Here is a 24,506-nt window from a genome sequence, read left to right as displayed (position 1 = left end):
TTTTTTATTTCGTCTCTGTTATTTAAATTTTTTTTCTAGTTGTACCGCTTATAAATAGTTGCGCCACTTTTGACGCTCGTATTTTCTATTTTGCTCTCTCTAGTTCACTCTTTTTCCAGTGAAAGGTGGCAAACTTCCTGGTGAATAAATTGCTGGAGTCGTGCCACCCTCACTCTCGAAGTTTCAATGAGGTGCTTAAATATGAAGGTGGCAGTTCCAAATGGAGGCATTGCTGAAGCTGTGCCATCCATAACCCACTAATTCTTCCTAATTTTTTCAGCTATTTCATTCTTATTTTAGTCAATAATAACGTGCTAAAATAAGAAGGCAACAGATTTCTTATGAAAAGTTGCAGTAACTGCGCCGCCTCCGACGCCCATAGTAATTAAGAGTCGAAATATGGAGGTGGCATAAATCTTAATGAAAAACTGCTGGAGCCGTGCCGCCCCAGGCTTCCGGAGGTGCCGTTCTATTTTTTTAAATTATCATTAGTATCTCTATGTTATTATTCACAAAAATAGTAGGACAAGAAGAGAATAAAAAGTATTGCGGAACTTCATTGCCAACGTAACCCTGTCAAATTAGACATGTCCATTTAATGAGTTGATGAAATATTCTAACATGAAAATTTTCAATTAGTTTTACCCGAGCCCTGGTTGAATTATCAGTCATCACTCATATAGAGACTGTGATGATTCGAATCGTTATTATATACATATTAGGTAGAATTCAGTCAATATGAGGAGGCTATTATACAAAGAAACACATATTGTTATTTTGTAAACTGTTCAGTGAAAATCTCACAATGAAATGATAGTTATGCATTCCAAAAAAAAAATATCGGCTAATCAAATCATATAAAATATATGGCAGACAACCAAGGATAAAAATCTGAATATCCATGTTTTTTCATCTTTTATAATGTCTGCAATCCTACTTCTTCTATTATGAAAAATAAAAAGTTTTGAATTCTGATCTGAGGAGTTTTCCATACGAATAGCAGGAAAGTTGTTTGGAGACTCCAAATAACATCAAATTCATCACAGTCATAGTTAACACTACATCATGATATGTTGATTTCAGAAAAACTCACAAATTGAAAAAGTTTCACTCTCAATCACTCATAGTACTGTGAAATTCCTCCATGAAATGATCAGATTTTTTTTGCTAGACAGAAAAATTCATAAGAGCAATATAATTTGAAATAGAGTCAAACTCATCATATGATCATACAGCAAAATCAACAAAGGAGCCTGATGAATATTTTTACAAATAAATCCCCATTCAATATAAAATATCATGAAATAAAGTCATTTAACAAACTGATAATCAGAAATGTAAAAAAAATCAGTTTTACCGCAAACAATTCACTGAGCAACAGATGATATGGAATAATATAAAATCGCTTTTACATCACACACAATAAAAGTATTGATGAATAGAGAGGATTCAGATCGAATACATGAAAAACTTAATGATAATTCCTGTTTTGAACTCCTTTGAAGAAGTACAAAGTTTTTTTATCGACCTTTCTTGGGTAATTGTTACCTTCCACAATCTGAAAAATATAAAAATTATAATGGAGAACTTTATGCAAATGTAGAAGGGCAAACTTTTTAGTTTACCCCGATAAGTTACTGCGTAAAAATCAAAGTATTTTTCACAAAGAATGATCTTCTATTTATCAGTAACTTGTCGTATTTAACAATTTTGCCTATCAAAAAAATTATTAAGAAATAATACTTATCTTTTACGTTTCGGAGGCCAAAATCTGCCTCTGTCTTCAGAAATGGATAAAAAATTCGAATATATTCGCAGTTATTCCTTTTTTGATAGCTTATTTTTTTACTTCTTCGACAGATGTCAAAGAAGTTTTGAAATAAAATAATATATAATATATAATAAGTACAAAGTGTTATGTTCAAAATATGGTTTTTCCGTTAACCAGCTATCGTACCCCTACGAACGATAACCCTCAGAAGTCGAAACTTGTGCAAGCTAAGGACTAACAGGATCTTATCTTTAAACGTGTGATTCCTAACACGGGTTGGACGACAGCAAGTGAAAATCGAGCGTTCAGCCTGGGGCTTGAACCATCGACTCACACATCGGCCGATTGACTGAGTGAACAAAGCACGCACGTCGATCCGGCAGAATACCGACCGACATGTCCATATCTTCGAAATTCATCTGTGCAGCTGAAAGAAGATGTTATTACTTAACTAGTTTCAAATGAAGTTTGCGAATCTGAAGATTATTTGAATGAAAATTGGCAATTTTCCATTGAAAATCCCAAAAGAATAATATGAATCCACATGAAACTCATTATTCAGTTGCAGAAAAATAATCCAATGTATGATGACAAATATGGGTTACACAAATCCTGACACAGAAACAGTAGAAATGAATATCATTTTACGAATACAAACCAATTTTGATAGGTGAAGGTGAAACTGAAGCTTGTGACTTTTCACAAATACGAAGAAAACTGCAATTATTCTCTCGACGCGCGTTTCACCAACCGAGTTTGCGTTATCAGGTTGATGGAACGCGTCGGGAAGAGTATTTCAGTTCAGTTGTGTAGAAAGGGTGCTTGTTTTGAAAATTTGTCAGTAAGTTTCTCCACTAGAGATCTCCATAAAGTATTTGATACAGTTGACCATGTAACTGTACCCACAAAATTGTTCATTATTGGCATTGAAGAAAATTTTCTCAAGTAGTTCTGAGAATCTGTAGAAAATATAACGAGTTGGAAATCATAAAAGTTCCTTGAAGAATATAGCTTGCAGCTTGAAACCCGTTGTATTCCAAATCTATATACATTTTTTTCAAATCTATTATTGCATTAAATAACCAAATTAATTATTTCTCAAAAACTATGATGGAATCTGCGTAAATTGATATGAAACTGATTTGAATCAATAACATTTTCTCTGCCCATATACGCAGAAATATTCCTGCCGTTTGAGGTGTCATCTGGAGAGTTGAAAATCTACATAAATGTGTACCTGTACCAAAAAATTAATGACTCTGAGGTCGTTATTGTATCGTCATTGTTTGTTATTCATTTCAAACATGTATCTTTTGTAGATGGTCACTTGGTGGGCGAAACACATGTCCAGGTGTTAAAATAATGGTTTGGTGTGGGGAAACAACTCCAGTAATATTTATATCACAGTCCAATTTTTTTACATATTCGTTATAAAATATTCACATTAGGCAGGGACATTATCACTTCGAAAACTTCACAGAATAATTCGATGAAAATATATGTAAAAACTGTCATATTTAGAATCAAGATAAATTCATACAAACTTAATAATTCATCATCAGAATGGCTTTCTACGATTCCGTTCATTCAGAAATGAAAAAGAAGAACAATACTATTTCACTGAAAGAAAAAAAAAATTGAGCAATAATTTGTTGTTCACTCCCATTAGATATTTTGGAGAACTAGTTCTAAAACACCCTCAGATAGGAACATGTATTATCACTCGACATAGTGATGATAAATATAAAAAATAAAATAAATCACATTGATTTTCATTTCACACATGAACTTTTCTGTTAGCTCATTCCAAGCAGAGAACATTTCATATGTACACCATCATGGTAACTGAAAATCTGAAAGACCCACTCGAAAGCAGGTTATAATCAGTTTTTCCGTAAAAGTGCTGTAATCCATTAGTGAAACAGGTCTCCCGCTTTTACGTCCCCATTCAAAATGAAGACAAATAACAGAATTTCTCACTTCGTCTGTGTCCTGATTCATGGAGTTTGTCCATTTGACCAATGTAACCCTTCATATGCAATTACATTTTAATGAAAACCCGGAACGAAATTTCAACCCTGGACTAAATGAGAAAGAATTGTCAGCAGAAAAAAAACAGCTGGATTTTATTTTCAGAAAGAATAAAAACACAGATTCAGAATGTCGTTTTCTTTTTTGGAGATAGAATATAAAACATTTTCTCTACCTTGTAAAATGAATTTCAACTCTAGCAAAACTGCCTGAAAGACGTTATCATATGTTGACTCATTCTAGTAGACTATTTGTAAAATTAATTCTCTTCAAAATTCAAGATTATATGCTTCAGAAACTTGAGATTTGATTTGATTTTCACTATTCATAGTGAAAAATCAAAATTGAGTTTTATTGTGAATTTTCATGAAATGTCGGTCAGTTCAATTCAACACATATTTTATGATTGACGTTTCTACACTAAAGTTGACATTGATCTATTAAATTAAAAACATAATCACTATGAGTAACACTTTATCGAGCGATTTTCACTGAACAATTTGAATTTACCGATACAATAAGTTCTTCAGAAGTGTTCAATATAAATTAAATTCAATCTATTCAGTGCTTTCTTGTATAAATTATATTCAATTTTTCTGCCTTCTCGTTGACTATCAATTTTTCGTTTTAGAAAAAGACTCGTTCAATTGAAAATGTAATCAAACACACTCACCTGAGTATACAACTTATCACTATTTCAGAAGTAAGATAGATGTACATCAAATAATGAAGTAATATTCAATTCTATCTGGTATTCGGTATTCATTTTGAATTGTTAATGTATTGATCTCTGATTATTCTGAAAGATTCAGCTTCAATTAATCATTTTGATGATTTGCTGAAAGATGATTAGCAAATGTGGAATTCGTCTTTATATTCCAAGACTACTTCTTTGCTCATTCATTCTTTGGGAGAACAATTTGTTCGTTTGACTCATATGATGGTAGGGTTGGAGTATCGAAGAGAGCCACTCACTTCTGACCTACATGATGGTATATATTTGATATTATAAGCGGCTTCGCCAGCGTGGTATTTGGTTTGTCACACTGAGTTTCGTGACAAACCATTTTGAACAAATAGTTACAATATTTTTCATGAATCCAAAACATCAGGTTCCCAACTTCAGAACTGACGAAATTCAGTAAAATCTTCGATACGATACAAATGACCTACCTGCAAATTTCAAGATTCTAGTTTCAGTAGCTTACGTTAAATAAGGGTGTCAGTCAATCGAAAGTTGCCCACTTATGCAATAGTGAATAGCATCAGTATAAAAAAATGAAAGTATCAAAATGAAATATATTGGTAATCCTACTGATCCCACTCTTACTAATATTATTATTGCGTGAAGTTTGTGAGAATACATGAATGTAATGTATGTATTAACATTTTTTACATTTGTACGCCTGAAGAGCTTAACGGATTCAAATGTAAGTTGGTATATAGATAGATCATGACCTGGAATAACACATAGTGTAGGTTCCCACGGTAACGCGGTAAAACAGCGGGGAACAGCTAGTATTGTATAAGTGGGTACCAACGGATTGATTGACACACTTTTATTAACGTACAGCCGAAGCCACTGAACCAAGAATCTCGAAATATGCAGGTAGGTTCATTGTAAAGCGTAAACAAGAATCAAGAAAGTATCAGGAATGTCCACCCCGCGGGGAAAAAAAGGGATTCAAACATTTTTTTGAATTTCGTCAGTTATGAAGTTGGGAACCTAAGGTTATTTGGGTTGATAAAAAAATTGTAACTATTTGTTCAAAATGGTCTGTCACGAAACTTGATGTAACAAACCAAATTCTACACGGGAGAAGCCGCGAGCAACAGCCAGTAATTTATATCATCACTTTGAAAATACAGTAACTAAAAAATATGCCAACTGCACTAAGTAATGAATAGTTTCGAGAATCGAATTATGTTACTTATAAAGAAATTTCGAAAAAACTCACAGAACCGTCATCGATGTCTGCCCACACTCGTCTGCCTGCGTTCGAGAAGCATTTTTGGCGATTGCGCTTCATTGCTTGAACTTCGCTTCTGCCGCCGCGCATGGTCCCCCGTCGTCTCACAGTATACGCGACGCGTAATGACTAATTGCGTTGCGTCAAGTTAATCTTATCGTGATAACTTTGAAACGATTCTTCCAAATGACTTAATGGTAAAAAAAAGTTTATTCATATTGAATACTTAAAACGACAATTGTGTCGATTTTCATAATAATTTGACAAACATTCTTGAATGTGCATTGTGGAAAAATTAACCAATTCAAATAACTGTGCTCTTTTGCCATTATGCATTTCAGGTTCACTGCGGTTAGTGCGGTTCACTGCGTTACGTATCTCTCTGGCACGATACTGTTTGCTCATTCTTATATGAAGAATATCATTTAATTTTCCTGTGATGTAAGAGTGCGTTATTCATTTCAACCCAACAGTACTTCTGTGAGTACTTTAGGCTACTCAAAACTCTAATGCTGTTGAAGTCTTGGAGCTGTTCCGGTCTCTTTATCTATGAAAGTTCGTACTCCGCATTCATCACTTGAGTAGTTGGGTATTAGAAGGGTCAGCAGGTGTAATAACCTTCATACTAGGTTGAAGTTACTACGACTCAGGAGATATGTTTATCACGATTGTCGTAAACTCTACTCAGTTGTCAACTTTGACGATTATGTCAAACCAATATCGACATATAGCTCACAAATATTGTTTTCCAAAAGTTGGAGGTATGTTATGCAATGAACCAACAACATCAAGTTTGAGAACCCAATGAAATGAAAATATATTTTTTTCTCACAGTAATCCAGGCAGCATGAGTGGCATCGGAAATGATCTGGAAATGAGATGAAAAGCCGTAGAACTGATTGACACTTTATTAAATACAATGAAGACAAAACTTCAATGTTAGATACATCAAGAGCATATGACTTGACTCGTGGTTTTTACCAAAACTTTATATTGGCCCAACATTGGCCAGAGACTAGTTCCTTGATAGTTTCTTGAATGTAAAGACCAATTCTATGTTCGCCAATTTTTTTTCGACAGAGGGGCATGAGTTCAACAACGGCTATGAAGTATTATATTTCGAAGAGAAAAGTTTGAAACTGAATCTTTTGGGATGCTCAAAAATTAATAAATTCAAGCATTCTGAAACTATACCAAATGACCAAATATAATTGAAATTCGTACCCTCTCTGAAACTGTTTCATAATGTGGCAAATAATAAATAGTTTAGTCTATGTACGAACAACCTAGTTGATTAAAGTGAGAAAGACCTAACTGTATAGGTCTGTAAAGTATAGAGTGAAAGAGTTTGGAATGCCTTCTACTTCTAGCCCAACTCAGTTCATCAGCTATGTGAAAACTTTCCACAATTGATAATGAGAAGAACGTATTTAATTCATGTTCCAAAAAAATATTTCCCGACTTCCTTACAAAACTTTCAGATGATAAATTGGGGCTTTTTCGGGAACAAAAGCACGCTATTAACGTATTATTCCGCTGCTCGGTGAAACATTCTCCATTCACGATTTTTTGCTTGTGATACTCGTTTTTCACGGTGAACATGTTTTGTCGTGCTATATCAGAAGATGTCCAAGGCATACTTCTCGGTTTTTTACGGAAACATATTTGAGCAGAGGAAGTGGGGTTTTGACATAAAAAAATTATATTAATAATGAAAATTTCAACCGATTACGAAAACGTGACAAACTCTCATAAAAATTTTGTATATGAAAGCATTCATTATTTTTTTAAAAGGTTTTTGCATTATGCGAATGCATCTAATATTAAAGAAATTATTCGAAATAATTGAATACTCTAATACACATACTTTTAGAATCATGTTATTCAAATTCAGTTTCAAATTTCGTTCCAAAAAGCCAATACTTCAAAATATTCATGAACTAATAAAAACCAAATTGAGTATTTTCTCGTTAATCTCCCTGTAAAAAAAAATTCAACTTTTCTAATTGTTTTTCGCTCTCTCGGAGTGACAGTAAACCAATTGAAACGACAGAAAAGTTAGTGATTTGTTTCCACGTATTGTGATAAATGAAAAAATCTGGCCAACACAATCAATGTATTTCTGTGAAAATTACCAATTTCTCATGATCATTTTCAAATTGAAATAACATTATTTACGTCGATTGATTGATCCATTATATGTATCAATTTTTTTACGTTTTATGTGCAGATGAAAGGGCATAACTCTCAATATCAGGATGAAGAAAAAATAATTGCAAATTTCTAATTTTTTTACCACTTTTATTTTTAAATAACGTTACTGCGGTTTCGTCCTATAACGACATTTCCAAACTTTAACAATAAACTGAATTTACTGTATAAGTTTGAAAATGTTCTTATAGGACGGAACTGCAGTAACGTTAGTTACAAATGAAAGTGGTAAAAATTAAAAAGGTTCAATTAATTCTCTTTTCTTCATTATGATTTCCTACCACATAGTAACGGCTACATCCATCAATTTACTCAATATCAGGAGTTCAAACATTGCATTCATGACCCTCCCTAGTACCACAATGGTAAAAGTGGTATCTGATATTGGATGAAAGTCTTAGGGCTCGATGCCATTGAGTTCAAAATGAAAACTTCCAACAACTTTCGGAATCGCTGATGACCTTTTTCTCGAACCCGCAGTTCATTAGCATTGCATACGGAGTATAACTCCGTATGCAATTCAACAAATTCAAATTTGAGTGAAATGAAAAATCCACTGACGATGTTCATAGGTGAGTCAGAATACCTACTTTTGTTCTATCCTTAGTCGATGTGATTGATAAGTTGTAAGTCCACAGTAATTTTCGTTCATGGAAACAAAGAGTTGAAAGAGATATTTTGGCACTGAATAGATCTCAGTTTCTGCAATATTCCTCTTTCAAGTGAATAGAGAAAGATGTATGATGCACAGGTCATGCACAATTCATGCAATATTCAGAAGCAGCTCTTCGAAATGGTCTACGAACTGTGATTCCCAATTAGACATCTGTGGCTAGAGCCTGTCAAAAATTGGTCATGATATTTGGGATGAATGATATTCAGATATTGGTGGACTGTTGGATAATTTTCAAAAAATTATTTCATATTCAAAGTTGAATCCTATTTCTTTTGAGTCAAAATTTGAAAATGCTATTCAGTAGTTTTGAGAGCTTGGTGTACCGCTAGATCCGAAGATTGCAGTGGCTAATTTCTTACACATAAAGTACGTCATTTTCGTTCACTTATGAGGATTCATACAGCAGTTGCTATATTGATAGAAGATATGAGGACATTTGTCGCTTCACTAGTTTTTTATTCAAGGAGGAAAACTTAAAAATATGTCTGTTGGTTCCAAATATACAGTTGTTCAGTTAGAGAATGAAAAAAATGACAGCTCTTGAAAAGCCGATGTTATAAATGTGGTCTTCTTTTTCATAAAGCAGCTGAATGTACAAAGATGGCCAATTTTATGTCTTCTGTCACAAGAGTGGTTACGAAAAGAAGGATTGCAAGAAACTCCTTGACTCGAAATCCAGTGAGTTTCAATTTATTATCCATCAGTTTCAATAGATTCTGGTGAAACTCACCATGCAGTGAATGCACAGAATGTCCCATTAGTTTGAATTAGTTTGAATATTGAATCCTATTAACAGCTCCAATATTTTCATAAACTTTTTCTGCTGTATTTTTCTGATGAATTATACAGAATGACAATGAGAATCTGTTCTGAAAGCTTTGAATGTTGTGATTTGAATGTTAATATTACTCCTGTTCTTGTCAGTTCAAATAATACAAAAGTACCTGGAAGGTTAAGTTGTACTGAAAACTCTGTATAAAAGAAAATAACGACTGTTGAATTGAAACCAGTTCATCAAGGAAGTCGACGAATTAATCGTAAAACATGAAAGAAACTGATTCGAGTACAGTTGGAGAAGATAATTCAAGAGGGCATGTTACATCGTATGATGGGTCACATTTCTTCTTCTCATTTGAGTAAGTTGCCTAGTGTTTTGTACGAGGAGTTGGACAACTCACATGAAATTCAACATCTGCTAGATGTTCTATCTGTTCACAATCGAAAATGGAAAAAAACCCTGTTTGAAACTCCATGAGAGAGCAGATAGCCAAATGTCAAGTACAGATCCCCTAACTGGTAATACTTCTAGACATTTCACTAGGAAAAAGTATGTTTCAGTTCTGATTGATGATTACTCTCGATATTTTCAGATTTTTTCCTCATGAAACTGAAGTCAGAAAGTCATATATTTTTGAGATCTGCTCTACAATACCATTACTCTTTCTTTTCTTATTCTGGTCAGTTCAGTAAGTTAGGTAGTGACAGAAATTACTAGTGAAGCTTGCGAAACATTTTTTGAATCAGTTTGGCATACATTGAAAATTAGTTGAACCTTATCAGCTCGAGCATAATAGCACTGCTGCCTAACAATATGAGAACGTGCACGTGTATTACTCTTCAAATCAGGTTTTTCAATCACTTTCTGGGATTTTGCATTCTCAGTAGCATGTTATCTGTATAATCGAATATCTCATTCGTCTGTAGATTTTTTGACTCTGCACATCGTCTTGAGTTCATTTAGGTTGGAGCCCAGCTCCCTTATCCTTTTAGCTGATTTTTGTCGAAGAAGGAAAAATGGGTTCTTGACTGAGGGGATATTGGCGGCATGAAGTCCTCAGACATCAGTACTGCCCTTCACGAGGTACCCCTATATTTCTTGATTCCCTATGAAAAACTGATGAGAAAGAAAGCAACTCTACAACATATTCAACTGTTTGTCTCATGTTCAGAGTTGAAAGTTGGAAATATACTCGAAGGCAGAAACATGAATTCACGCTACAGTACAATGTATCTTGTAGGATATACAGATACTGGATACCCATCGTATGATTCAACAACATATATCTGTAAACTCCTGTAATGTCATGTTCAAAGTTTTCCTTATGAATCATTGTGAATACACTAGCTGATGTTTGCGATAATTTTGAAGTAATTTCATGAAATTATATACCTAGTACATTGGAAAGTTTGAATGAGCATATTTTCGATACCTCAGAGTTAGTAATAGAAACTGTAATCACTAATGATTGCAAGAAAAGTGTGGTAATTCTAGTTGTGATCAGTTAGAAACTGAAGGGTTACTTCTTTGCTTGATCTACACATATATGTATGAAGTTACTTCTTTTGAAATTGATTACTTCCTTACATTCTTTGAAAGATTCCTACATTTATCTGTATCAAGATGGAGTACCTAGTAGAGAGCCAAAATATTTTCCAAACTGGAGAGATTTCAAAAAAATCCTGTATTTTGAGTCCATATGGATTTATGTTTGACAGTAAAATTTATAATACAAGTAATACACCTGAAACTTATTTAGAGGCATCATCATGCTCAAACAGAAGTAAATGGATGGCAGCTATTCAGTCAAAACTTGCCATCATGAAACAATATTAAGTTTGGGACATCGTTCCAAGGAAATCTGGTATAACAGCAATACCTTTGAAATGGGTATTCATAGTCGAAGATCATGGTGTATGCCGTCTCTGTTATAGAGCTATTTCTTACCTTGTCAGTTTCAAAAAATGGGCATATAGAAGGATTGGATATAAAAACAGTTTTTCTGTATTGGAAAGTATTGATCTATCGTATGAAAAGTATATTGGTTAATCACAAGATGTGAATTATGATAAAAGTAAATTCGTTTGTAAGTGGAGAAAAGCACTTTATGGACTGGCAGTAGCACCAAATCATTGGTTTTCAACACATGAGGAGTACTTATGTATATCTGGTTTCGAATCCAATTCACGTGAACCATGCCTATATGTGAAAAAGAAAGACATCCATTCGATATTGCTCCTAGCACATACTCATAACTGAAAATTCTACTCAGGTAATACATGATACTGTAAATTTATCAAAGTCACAATTTGACTTTTAACGTGTCGATTTTCCAGCAAGGTGTCTCGGATTGGAAATTATAAAGTATGACATCCTGCTATTTCTTCATCAGACTCAGTTCATAAAATCATAAAAAATATGTTGAAAAAATTCCGCATAAAAAATTCGAATACTATCGACACTCCATTGGTTCCTCAAGGAACACAAAATACCTGAATGCTTGCCGTCTCTGTCAGAGTTATTTCTTACCCACCATGTCAGTTTAAAAAAATTGGCATATAGAACGATTGGATATGAAAACAGTTTTTCTATATTGGAAAGTATGTATGTATGAAAAGTATGTTGGTATTCCACATGGTGTGAATTGTGATAAAACTAAGTTCGTTTGTGAGTGGAGAAAAGCACTCTATGGACTGGCAGTAGCATCAAATCATTGGTTTCCAACACATGAGGAGTACTAATGTAAATCTGGGTTCGAATCCAATTCACATGAACCATACCCATATGTGAAAAAGGAAGACAGCTAGTTGATATTGCTTCAAGTAAATGTTGATGACATACTCATAACTCATTAAAGTCACAATTTGACTTGAAACATGTCAATTTTCCAGCAAGGTTCCTTGGATTGCAAATTATAAATTCTGACACCCAGTTATTTCTTCATCAGACTCAGTTCATGAAAAATATATTGAAAAAATTTTGCAAGAAAAATTTTACCCGTGACCAATAATTGACTACACTGAATAATCGAACTCAGCTTTATTTCACTTTGAATACACAAATATTTCAACTTGAACTCCAACTATGATTTGGAAGTCTATCGCCTTACTAGATCACTTCGCATACCGCACTGTAACGTCCACTTGACTGTCCCGATATGCTCGTGTCTATCGTAATCGAATACCGTAAAAACATCGCTGAAGCTCCGTCGAAATCGGTAGCATTATTCTCGCTGATTCTAGAGCGGTAGAGAACATTGCGCATTCGTGCGCTCTTAGCTATGTCACGTTTGATTATTGGTTACCAGTGGCGGCCGGCGTTATTTTCTTTCGGACATGATTTACAACATTGCGATAGATCTATCAATGAAAGAACTGGTTCAAATATTCTCAGTCAAATTAATACTTTCAATTTCAAATGAAAAAAAATCAAATAAAAATTTTTCTCTTTGAAATTATTGTACTGTCAGTCACTTCCTTAAAAAAATGATTTATGTTTTGTAGAGATACTCACTTTTTTTTCAATCTTACATTTGTGATATAAAAATATAATTGTTGGACGTGAAATATTTATATTTACTCAGGTTACGCTACGCCCAACGATTTAATTATTTATTCATCTGATCCATACCGTAGATTGCTGAAAAGAGTGGTGTGATGACTGTTGCCCAGGACCTTCCAAAGAATTTTTCAGTTTCAAGTGTATTATCTACATGATTATTATCTTTTTCTTCAATGAAACTGTTTACCTTTTTTTTCTCATTTCATTTTCAAGTTTTCAGTTTTTAATTTTGTTATTCAATTTTCTCATTGTGTCTAGTTCATTCAGTGTCTCAGTACCATAAGGTAATATGTAATCCACCATTTTGTAGTTGCTGCCATCTGAATTGCAACTTTTTCAACTTGTACAACTATTGTACAAGTCAACCTCTGTCATTCAATATTCATTTAGGGGTAGTTGTGAGAAAATATGTAATCCACCATTTTGTAGCTGCGGCAATCTTGAGTTTTTTCTTCAAAGTGTACAACTATTCTTCTAGTCAAGCCCTGTCAGTTGATACCCATATTGATGTAGTTGTGAAACAATATGTGATTCGCTATTTTTCAGCTGCGGCCATCTTGGATTTACAATGATACAGAATTTATTGAATTATATTGTCATCAAAAATAATTTATCAATCTATCAACAGGAAGGGGGTTAAACTCAAATCTTGACCCAAACAAAAAACAAACCAAGTTTCAATTGAGAGAATATGTAGAAATTTCCAAACAGGAATCCGCGAACACAAAAAAAAAATTGAATTGAAGAAAATCAAGTCAGCTCATGCATGCCTTACGGAAATTTCAATATGTGAAATATACTTTGAATCTACGCAGTAACCTATCGAGGTGAACTTAAAGATTTGTTCTTTCAACACCTCTATAAAATTCTCAATTGATTGTGATTGTGTAATTGTGAAAGGTGCTGACCAATTCATATATAAATATCGAGGATTGTTTGAGATTTTCGTATATTTTATGACACGTAATGCATATAATATGCTAATAGATCACCAGAACAACTTTGTTCAGTACTGAAATATCTAACAAATTATATTTCAATCATATTCATATCTCGTATAGTTCAAATTATATACGTGTTTCAAATAACATTTGTCTGACTCGAGTTTTATTTTACATTCCACTAAATGAACTTTTTGTGAGTGCTGAAATCATTGAAATACGGTTTTATCCACGTTATTCTGAATCCTTCGGCGAGATATAGCTGAAAATTTCAAAAGTTTTGTCTATTGAAAGTGAATTTCAACTAATGAACTATATGTTCTGTATAACTACATCAGTGGGTTAACGTGATGAAATGAATTGTCACTACTCTCATATCTATATCGGTAATCTGTAGATGAATGCGACAACATAAGTCATTCGCATGTACTCCTTTTATTCCGCCCTTCAAATATTACTTGTTCACAAAATAAATATACTTCCTCAGTGAGTACAAAGACACACAAAATATCTTCCACGAGCACACCGACTTTATCTTTCAGTCTCTTCACCGAAATGATCACATACAGGCGTAAAATATGATGCTTAGGATTATTATTATCTTAACAATAGCTCATCAAAACGAAAGTCTGCTAAAGACAGCTACAATGTGGTTGAACACCGAACCACTTATTCTATTTTTATATGTAATATATGTTGAAGGGACCCTTTCTGCGTTCGTATGAAGTATAATGAAAGGGCGCATTACCTCAACTGATATTTGTTTTACTAGTCAGATGGTTGCCCCGTAGTATTTTCTTTCCTAGCTGAAGATTTCGTTTATTCAACAAAATAATTAAATGATCTTTCCCCAAAAACTTTTACGAATTCAAAAATATTATATTATGGACACCCTATCCATTATTCACATACGAACTTTGCTATTTTGATTTTATATTTTTTTATATTTTCTCTTTCAATTCATTCCAGAATGATTTTCAAATTCGCATTTTCACTAATAGACGTATTGCACAATATTATTCATATACAGTAAAATTCCTACCCAATGTTCCCTGGTTAATAACACGCCAGACATTGGATCATATCAGACAGATATATTCTCACAGGAGAAATTCCTGAAGATACCCACTGTATCCATTGTTTCGGCAGAAAGTCCTCGTTGAAATCAATCAAATGATCACATGTATACCGGTTACGGAGTATTACTCACTTCCCTTCAGGATAGATCAGGATAGATCATGGGATTACTGTACTCGACGAGAGGCGGAGAGCATTGCTATTTTGGCAAGAACCGTCATGAACACGGACAAAAATTGATTTGTAGGAGATCACTCGATTTTATTCTTCAAGTTTAAATTACATTGAAATGATTTTCACAAATGAATCAAGTTGTCTTTGTTGATAACTATGTGGGATCACGTTATTCTTATTTTATTTAATCTTTCTCTTCAACTTTAAGAAGTGAGAGCAATGTTACACGAAAGGGTGAATGTTGAGCTCGTGTACTTTTGATCCAAGAACTGGTACATTTGGATGTGAAAGTGAATTAAATGGATTGAGAAAATGGAAAATAGAAACAAAAGGAAAATGAAAGTTCGAAAGAATGAAATTGAGCGAATCTGAAAATTAACCAACGTAGTCGAATTATCTCTTTGTATTACAGAAAAACAGTGATAGAGGCAAACAGAAAATTCGAATGATGAGATTATAAGTGAGCTTGACCATATCCTGAACGATTCGCTGAAATAGATATACAGCAAATCACCAGTACTGTTGTGCCAAATTTGTTGAAAAATTCACCTTTCTTTGGATTGTAAGAATTTGGATTGTTTAGGAAATTGAATGACAATATGATTACATTATCATTCAATTGCAAACTAATTAGTTTGCAATCAACAAAGTGCCTATCAACACTACCAATTTTTTCAACGTAATAGTTTTCAGAAATGATGATCCCCAATTACTCCATATCATTCGCAGTTCACCATGAAATATTCATGTACTTATGTCGTTTTGAATTTTTTTCACAAATGTCATCTACCAATAACATTTTCCTCTTTCCCGATTTTCTTTGATGAAGTTTCATAGATAGATAAATATACATTTATTGATCATACACCAATTCACATTGGATTGATAGATCAAAACAGAACAATGTTGAAATAATAAAACAATAAAAACACTTTAAAAACATTTTCAAACCAAGCAACACTGAAAGTAGGTAGTACACAGTACACTATTCATTGACAGTCCGAAATAAATTCTGAAATACTATAAAATGCCCTAGATAACAGATAACATTTCAATTCTGTTGAATCTTAACAGGTTTGGCTGATTCTTGAAGTCATTATGTAGCATGTTGAAAAAGTTTGCTGCAGCATATTTTGGGAATTTTTTATAAGTCTAGTAGTTGATAATTTCCAATCTGAATTGAATATGAATGTAGGCAAATAGTAATAATTTATACAAATGAATACTCGTGAATGTCAATATTCCCATGGGACCTTCTTCATTTAAACAGCTCTTTAAATTTCTCAACACAAAAAAGTGTTTATTTAAGGTGGAACATAGTGACCCAATGCATTTGTCCTATTTGAAGTTTTCGTCGACAATTGTACCCAAAAACTTTGAAATGTGATTGATGAACTGTTTACATACAGGTTTTCACCAATGGTTCTTCCCGTAGTCGATATGTGTAATTGAATAGCAACAGTCTTCGAGTAGTTTATTATTAAATTGTTCTTCTGACACCACTGGTCGAATTGATTCGATACGTTTTTTGTTTTAGCTATCAGTTCACTTCTGTTGAGGCCAGATATCAAAATTGAGAAGTCATCTGCGAACAAGTAAACCCTTCCATCTTTTACATGTTCGGGAAGATCATTTATAAATAACAAAAAAAATCAGTGGACCCAGGACGCTACCCTGAGGAACTCCTGAGTCCACTAAGCATTCATCAGATGTTTTACACTCTAACTATTAGTTTTCTCGCTTCTGAAAATGAACGGAACCAGTCCTCAATTTTTCTACGTATACCCTGTACATCATACATTTTTGCCAAGATGATATTGAAGTTAAAAGTATCGAAGGCACCGGATAATTCGAAAAACAATCCAATGACTAATTCACCTGCTTCCATCTTAACCTGTATTAGCTGAATGAAATCTCTAGTCGTAGTTTCAGTAGAATATCCTTCTCTGAAACCATGTTGGTTTGGGCTAACATTTTTACCTCTGTCACTAATGAACCCTAATCCATTATTGAGAACCAACGTCTCCATGTTGACGTCATATTGAATTCAAAGTCCATTCAATTATTGAAAATGTCACAACTGTTCAAAATTTTGAGGTTATATTTATGTCGAAGTTTTCTCCGACTCCTATGAAGTGAGTGCACATCACCAAAGTATACACCGTATGATCAGCTATTGCACTTCTCATTCCTTCTTGGGGCTTTCTGATTTGTAAAATAATTGACCGTTGTGGATACATAGTTAATTGCATCATCTAGTCTCATACATACTTAGAAAGTCGTTGCCAATCTGGTCGATCTTCGTTGTTAAGTCAGTCCAGGCCACCATCTTTTTTCCAGCTCATTTTCATCTCAAAATCTATTGATTCGGCGTTTTCATTTGCGATAGTTGGCCGTTGTGAAGACATAGGTGATCCCATTATCTTTTGTCAGCGAGACTATAAAATTCGTTGCACATTAGATCAAACACCTTTATTCAGCCTCCTTCAAACCGGCTGCAAGCCTTTCTTTCTTCATTTCTTTATTGTGAGATTCTCACCAAACATGATTACAAAACACGAGTTTCGTTTCACGATAGCTTCTTCAGGCGTGTTTTCACACATTTGAAGGAGGAATGATAGTCTGACGGAATTCGATTTTCAATTATCGGAAATTATCGACTTTATGTTGATGATATACACTACCTTGCACTGACGAGTGGCCAAACAGCCCGAAACCGGTCTGCAAGTGTTCCAATAATTGAAAATCTATTGCGGCAGTTGTATCGCCAACATCATATGCAGGAATAACTTCAGTGAAGAATCCTGCACTGACACCTGACGGATATAATCCAACGCCCTTCGTGGTATTAGCCAGGGGAGTAGGTGTTTTCTGATAGGTGTCAGTCCATTAACCTACTGTGTAGGGTGTTGAGACTGGCCTGAACGAATTGTTCTTTTAGATGATTTGATTTATAGCCAGTCTTCAAGTATGCCCACTGACTATACGTGAAAGATTTGAAGGAGCTTTTGGATATTCCAATTATTTTTGTATCGGAAAATGTGCAGCTTCATTGAGTGTCATTGCAAAAAACTGAAGTGGAATTGATTGTAGTACAATAAAATTCTGCAATGATTCCTCGAATTGTACAAGTATTTTTTTAAACAAAAAATGAGAAAAATTTATGGGCATATAATTTTTTTCGTCAAAAATATCGAAGTCAATTTGTGTACCCACCCCACTGTTGAAGATACAATGAATTTTTTTTATTGAAGAATATTAACTTTAAACAACTGTCAATTCTTACTGAATGTTACTGAAGTATGCCAAATGGTTTCGTGAATCTTAAATGATTTTCATTCTTTCCTCAAAATTTGTAACACCTATTTTCGTGATGGAACATTTTTGAACCATAAATCAACCTATCATTATTTCTCATATATATTTACACTCTTGAATATTCGTATATCATCAAGGAACACCCTGTATGAAGTTGGATAAAATTTGAAACTTCCGTGTTTTATGAAGGTGGAAAACTCTATGTTATTCATTAATACTCATTTTGGAGGGCACTTCAAATGTTTGTTTTGTCAACAGGTGTCATGGTGGCGAGATGGTGAACTTGTCACTGATGAAACAGAATATTTCGAAGATCGACAGAAATCGCAGAGTGTCCTCAGAATCGAGAAGGTTACCAGGTCGCACCTCCTTGCCGTCTACAGTTGTGAAGCCAGCAACAGCAGGCTACAACCTCCCCTGATCGTGCGCACAGCGATCGATATGTACTTGAGACCACTGGAGGTGGGGTTGGTGGGGAACAACCCAGATTTTAGTGCGGGAAAAAGATACAATGTGACTTGTAGGTGTAGGGGATCCAGACCTCCGGCAATCATCACTTGGTGGAAGGTAAGTGTATGCTGCTGACACTTTGACAAAACCTTTCAAAATTGCGTATACTTCTAGAATTGTTAATGAAATTCGTCTCTTCAACCTTTTTTTTCGTTTTGTCACATATACAGTGTGATCATTGAAGTCATTCTGCTTCGATGGAGATATAAATAGTCACAAAGATAATAGCCAAAATTTGTCGTATTGGTTTATCGGTTGGTGGGGAAAAACCCAGATTTCAGTTCGGGAAAAAGATACAATGTGACTTGTAGGTGTAGGGGATCCAGACCTCCGGCAATCATGACTTGGTGGAAGGTAAGTGTATGCTGCTGACTCTTTGGCAAAACATTTTAAAATTGTGTATACTTCTAGAATTGTTAATGAAATTCGTCTCTTCAAACTTTATTTCTTTTTTGTTTTGTCACATATACAGTGTGACCATTGAAGTCTGCATCACTTATTTCTGCTTCGATGAAGATATAAATAGTCACAAAGATAATAGCCGCAATTCGTCGTATTTATCAAATTCATTTATCGAAATAAAACGAGAGAGGTTAATTATTGAAGTAACAAACAAGTGTTATTCTGAGCCCACGTAAATTGTACATACATTTCTATCAAATCCTATATGGAACTTTTAGTTTTGATGAGAATTTATCATACACATTTTATTCAGAGCAGCCACATCCAATGTGTGTTTATTTATAAAATCCAGCTAGTTGATTCGTTTCAAACAGGTTACGTTAGGTTAGGTCAAAATTGAGTTCGACTATCCAACGCAACCCGAAAGGGTTTATTGTGGCTCACACATATTCATACTCGACCTAGCTTCTCAACGAAGCTGATTAGTTTGTATGGTGAGTGGTCTTTTAGGTCAGAAGGTGAGATTACGGCTCTGTATGTGCTTTGCTGTTTCATCTTTTTCCAAAAAGAGGCGACATACACTGTTTTCCGACTGTTCTGCATATAATGATTCAAATGACAGTGACCTGTGAGAAGGCCTATTAGACATCGTAGTTCATCTCTACTGTAGTCCAACAACTGTTTGGTATCAAGCTTTGAACGCTAAATAACGTCTTGGAGTGAGCCAATCCTGGAAAATTCTGTCAAAAGTCCATGAATCTTGTTGCCATGCAGGTGTTTAATGTTTGTTTGGCAAAGTCTAAAGTGATGCCAATGACAAGTTCTGGTCCGATGGAGCTGCTTGCAGCACCCTCCTTAGTACCTATAAGGCAACTTCATAAAATATCTACTTTCGACAAAATAGATACTGGATACATTATGATTGAAACGAACGAATATAGAATCTGGTTAACGGAAAAAATTGATTTCAAACAGATTTTTTCCAAATAGATCATTTCAAGTTCATTCAATTTCAACTCTGGCCATAGGAATACATATTCTTAGGTTGCGTTAGACACCTGTTGACATACTTGTTTCATCCTAATGGTTCAAACTTTTTGCCAAATAGGTAAATATTACATGATGAAATCATCAGCGAATTTTCCTACTGATATTTTAATGTCGTTCAGCTACAAAATTGATAATTTTTCTTTTGTATATTTGTGAACAAGGTTAACCTAATGTGCTTGAAAATTGCATTACCATATATGATCAATGAAGCTCTTCATAATTTCATTCATTCGTGTTAATGCGATAAACTTTATGATTTGTTTCGGTACCGAGTTTGATAATTGAGTTACCAAGTTGAAATTATTCAAAAGTCAGAAATCGTTTATATCGACAGCCAACTTCAATATATATTCCATATTTTAAATTAGTTTGGATTCATAAAACCTTTCATATTCAATTGTCGATTGTAGAACGGTTTGATTGATTATGGTTAATCATCCAGTTGATGAATATGTCAACGGCAGAATGTAGGTATCGATCGGTGGGTGAAAAACGAATAGTTATCTGTTTTGTTCATCAAATTACTTGAAAAATTAATCAGCAGTTCAATACCCGTCATTTCAGTTTGTTTCTATTAGATGCATCTGATATTAATGAAATATCATCAATATCATTTCTCTAAACAATATTGACATTACACAATATTCTATTTTTTATGATGAGTTCAATTTGTATTATCTTTCAGAGAATATAAATACCCAAATAATCATTTTTGACAATACATTCAAGTATTAATAGTATACCTTAATAATAATATTCAGACACAAAGTGTCAATGACAAATGGAAACATATTCATCACTTTTTTTTAATATTCTGAATTCTTAGTTAGAAAAATATCTGTTTTTCGAAAATTTCTTCGAATATGCAAACGACTCAGTGAGTAGAACTGAAACATCTGATATATTTCAATAAACCTATTGAAAACACTTTTCCCATACTTGAACATGAATACTTTCTCTTGATGCGCTTTTTGCTAATGACGTTAGCGTTAATGTGAGATAACTTCGTTTTTTAAGGACAGAACAAAAGCACATATATAAACAAAAGCATATATATATATATATATATATATATATATATATATATATATATATATATATATATATATATATATATATATATATATATATATGAATTTATATATATATATATATTAATATATCTATCTATATATGTATACTATAAATGTAATCTTAATATATATATATATATATATATATATATATATATATAAATTAGGGGTCACGTTGTTTGGACTCTAAAAATACTTAAACGATTTCAATCAAATTTGCACACCGTGTGCAGTGTGTGCACACGTGAAAGATAGAATAGCTAACATCTCAACTTATAGTCGCAATATTATTTTATTGCAAATTATTTGACATTCACAACTGTCTGTTAACTCCAAACGATTAACAGATGGCGATATCTGTTGACTGGATTGAGTAAGTAATCAATAGATGGCGCTGCTATGTTGAACCTACAAACGTGTCATACAAGCTACAATGTTGACGAAATTAACTTCCAGATACTACAGTTGTTACCAGGCGATCTGATGTCTGTTATGTTTTTTCTCGTCTAATGTGATTGTGGAAGAAAAGTGATTCAATAAATGTTCGATTATTTGATTGATTGAATCGATACTGCTGTTGATGAAAATGAAAGTGTAAATTTTCCAATTGAATTTTTAAATTCACTAGATATACCTGGAATGCCACCACATAATCTTCGATTAGGCATTGGTTCCCCTATTATTCTCCTACGTAATTTGAATCCACCTCAATTATGCAAAGGTACGCGTTTGCTCATCAAAAATATCACCAGAAATATTCCTGAAGCAATCATTTTAACTGGGAAGTTTAAAGGAAAAGTGGTCTTGTTGACACGTATTCCAATGATACCGTCAGCTTCTACCATACCCTTCAGAACGCTACAGTTTCCAATTCGTTTAGCTTTTGCCATGTCTATAAAGTCTCAAGGCCAACACATCTGCTATAATTTGAAATATCCTAGTTTTTGCTGGAGTTTTGAAATTATAGCTCCTTCGCCAGTTTTTGCACTGGACTGGTTGTTTAAAACTTATTGATGGTTCAATCATACGATGTTATTTATTTTAGTTACTTACAGAATAGCTTACTTCCTAAATGGGCTTATTTTAGTTACTTATAGAATAGCTCACTTCCTAAATGGGCTTTGTGAAAAAAACGAAATATCACTCTACTCTTTTGTGTACGATGTTGTCATTGTTCAAATTTGTACTATTTTGTATATTATTTTAGTGGTAATAGCATGTATATATTGATGTCTTTTGAGTAATACAATATTGAGCAGAGAAAATGATTGATTATAAAATGAAAAAATAACAGAAAGAAGAATATTGATAACTCGTTTACTAATCGTGGGCAATTACTGATGAAGTTAAGTGGATTTTTGAGTTTCCTATAGGAGAATTTTTTTTTATTTATGTTTTGAGAATAATTATGATGATCTTCCATTTGAAATTCATATGTAGATATACAAAAAAATCGTTAAAAGTTTTTACAATGTTGTAACTGAAAGATTATTCAAATATTTTCATGCGATGTTTCGGAAGGGTAAGTGATATAGACCTTGTATTTTATTTTTTATAGATATTGAACAATTTCCTGTAAAGCATTTCAGAAGATTTTCATCACATTTGTTGAAGCTGACTCGAAGTTCAAAATTATATCTCTTATCAAAATTTGTTTCGTTATACTTGAAAAATTACTCGGTTTCTCATCAACAGATTTTTTTTCCAATGTTACAACCTTATTTGTCAGTTTTTCAGTTCAATACATATTGTTGAGTTATTGGGTCTATACCAACGTTATGAATCAGAGTAATTTCAGCTATTTAACTTACAAATTCTAGACGGACTAAATTCACAGTAAACAAATCATCAAACGAAAAAAAAAAATCTGAACAAAATAGAAATAATGTTTGTTTTTGAATTATTCATTCGAATAGCTATCATACCTATTTACTAGTTTTAGTTCACCAATACAGTAAATACCAATTCAAACATCAGAATAAAAATTCATTGATTCAGTCATCCATATCGACATGTGGTGAATTAGAATCATCATGAGAAAACATAGAAATGAATGGAAATTGTTCAATTCAATATGGATTTTCAAGCATTGTAAAAAATTGAGTTTTTCATCTTCCTCTACCGAATATACCAATCATACTCGTGATTGAACTTATACCCCTCTGCCTGCCGAAAAATGGTTTACAAATGTGGAGTTGGTCTTCATATTCAAGAAATTGTTTCTACCCTCTTTGATTCTTTGGGAAAAATTACTCCCTGTTTCGCCAATATAAAGTTTAGGACAAAACCACAAATTAACTTATGTAATCTTGATCTATCCTACACTGAATTTTTCTCTTGAAGTGTGGATCTTGCTCTTTCCCACAAAATCAAAGATCATGAGAATAGTTTTTTGGATGCAAAAATCAATTTCACGTTTGAAAACTGTCTCTTGGCAGTAATGATTGTGTTCAGTATCAGTTTAATCATGGCTATGACGTATCATACCAGAGAAAAAGGTTTGAAACTGAATCTTTTCGAGTACTGGAAATCAGTATATTAGAGAATTGGGAATATTCACTGAATGACCATATAAAATTGAATAACTTCCCTTCAATGAATCTGTTTTCTGAAGATGGAATTAAATGATCCGGTTACTCACTGAATGTCTACTCAACTGAGTCTGTTTAAGGAATTATTTTCCTTATGCCTAAATTTTTGAGCAGTTCATAAGTGAACTCAGGTGAGTAGACAGATAAGTAGGCAGGATGTCATATGATTTAAATTGCTAACACGTGTTTTGGTTTTGTGAACGGTTGAGTGGAAATCTCAGAAAATAGTGTTTTCGGAATTCAAATTCCATCACATATTTTCATATACACTGATGTGGAGGACATGAAGTTGATACGCAGTTTATGAAAGAAACTTTCTGAATCCATTTAATGATATAAATTTGTGTCTAACTAGCAACGAAAGGAGAAAAC

General features: G+C 33.4%; 1 protein-coding gene across 2 annotated transcripts in view; it reads left to right on the top strand.

Moving 5' to 3' along the window:
* The window catches only part of LOC111505295 (nephrin), a 1,173,166-nt gene that overhangs the window by 539,345 nt on the left and 609,315 nt on the right, over positions 1 to 24,506 (top strand). For both annotated transcript variants that reach the window (XM_074176034.1, XM_074176035.1), the window contains one exon: positions 18,767 to 19,075. In XM_074176034.1, coding sequence (XP_074032135.1) covers positions 18,767 to 19,075 — 309 coding nt within the window. The remainder of the gene's footprint in view (positions 1 to 18,766; positions 19,076 to 24,506) is intronic.

This window comes from Leptinotarsa decemlineata, unplaced genomic scaffold, assembly GCF_025532065.1.
Source record: "Leptinotarsa decemlineata unplaced genomic scaffold, Ldec_3_MD MMD2_tig00001393_RagTag_RagTag, whole genome shotgun sequence".
NCBI lineage: Eukaryota > Metazoa > Arthropoda > Insecta > Coleoptera > Chrysomelidae > Leptinotarsa > Leptinotarsa decemlineata.
Note: the sequence above shows the minus strand (reverse complement) of the source record. Positions and strands in the feature narration are given on the sequence as shown.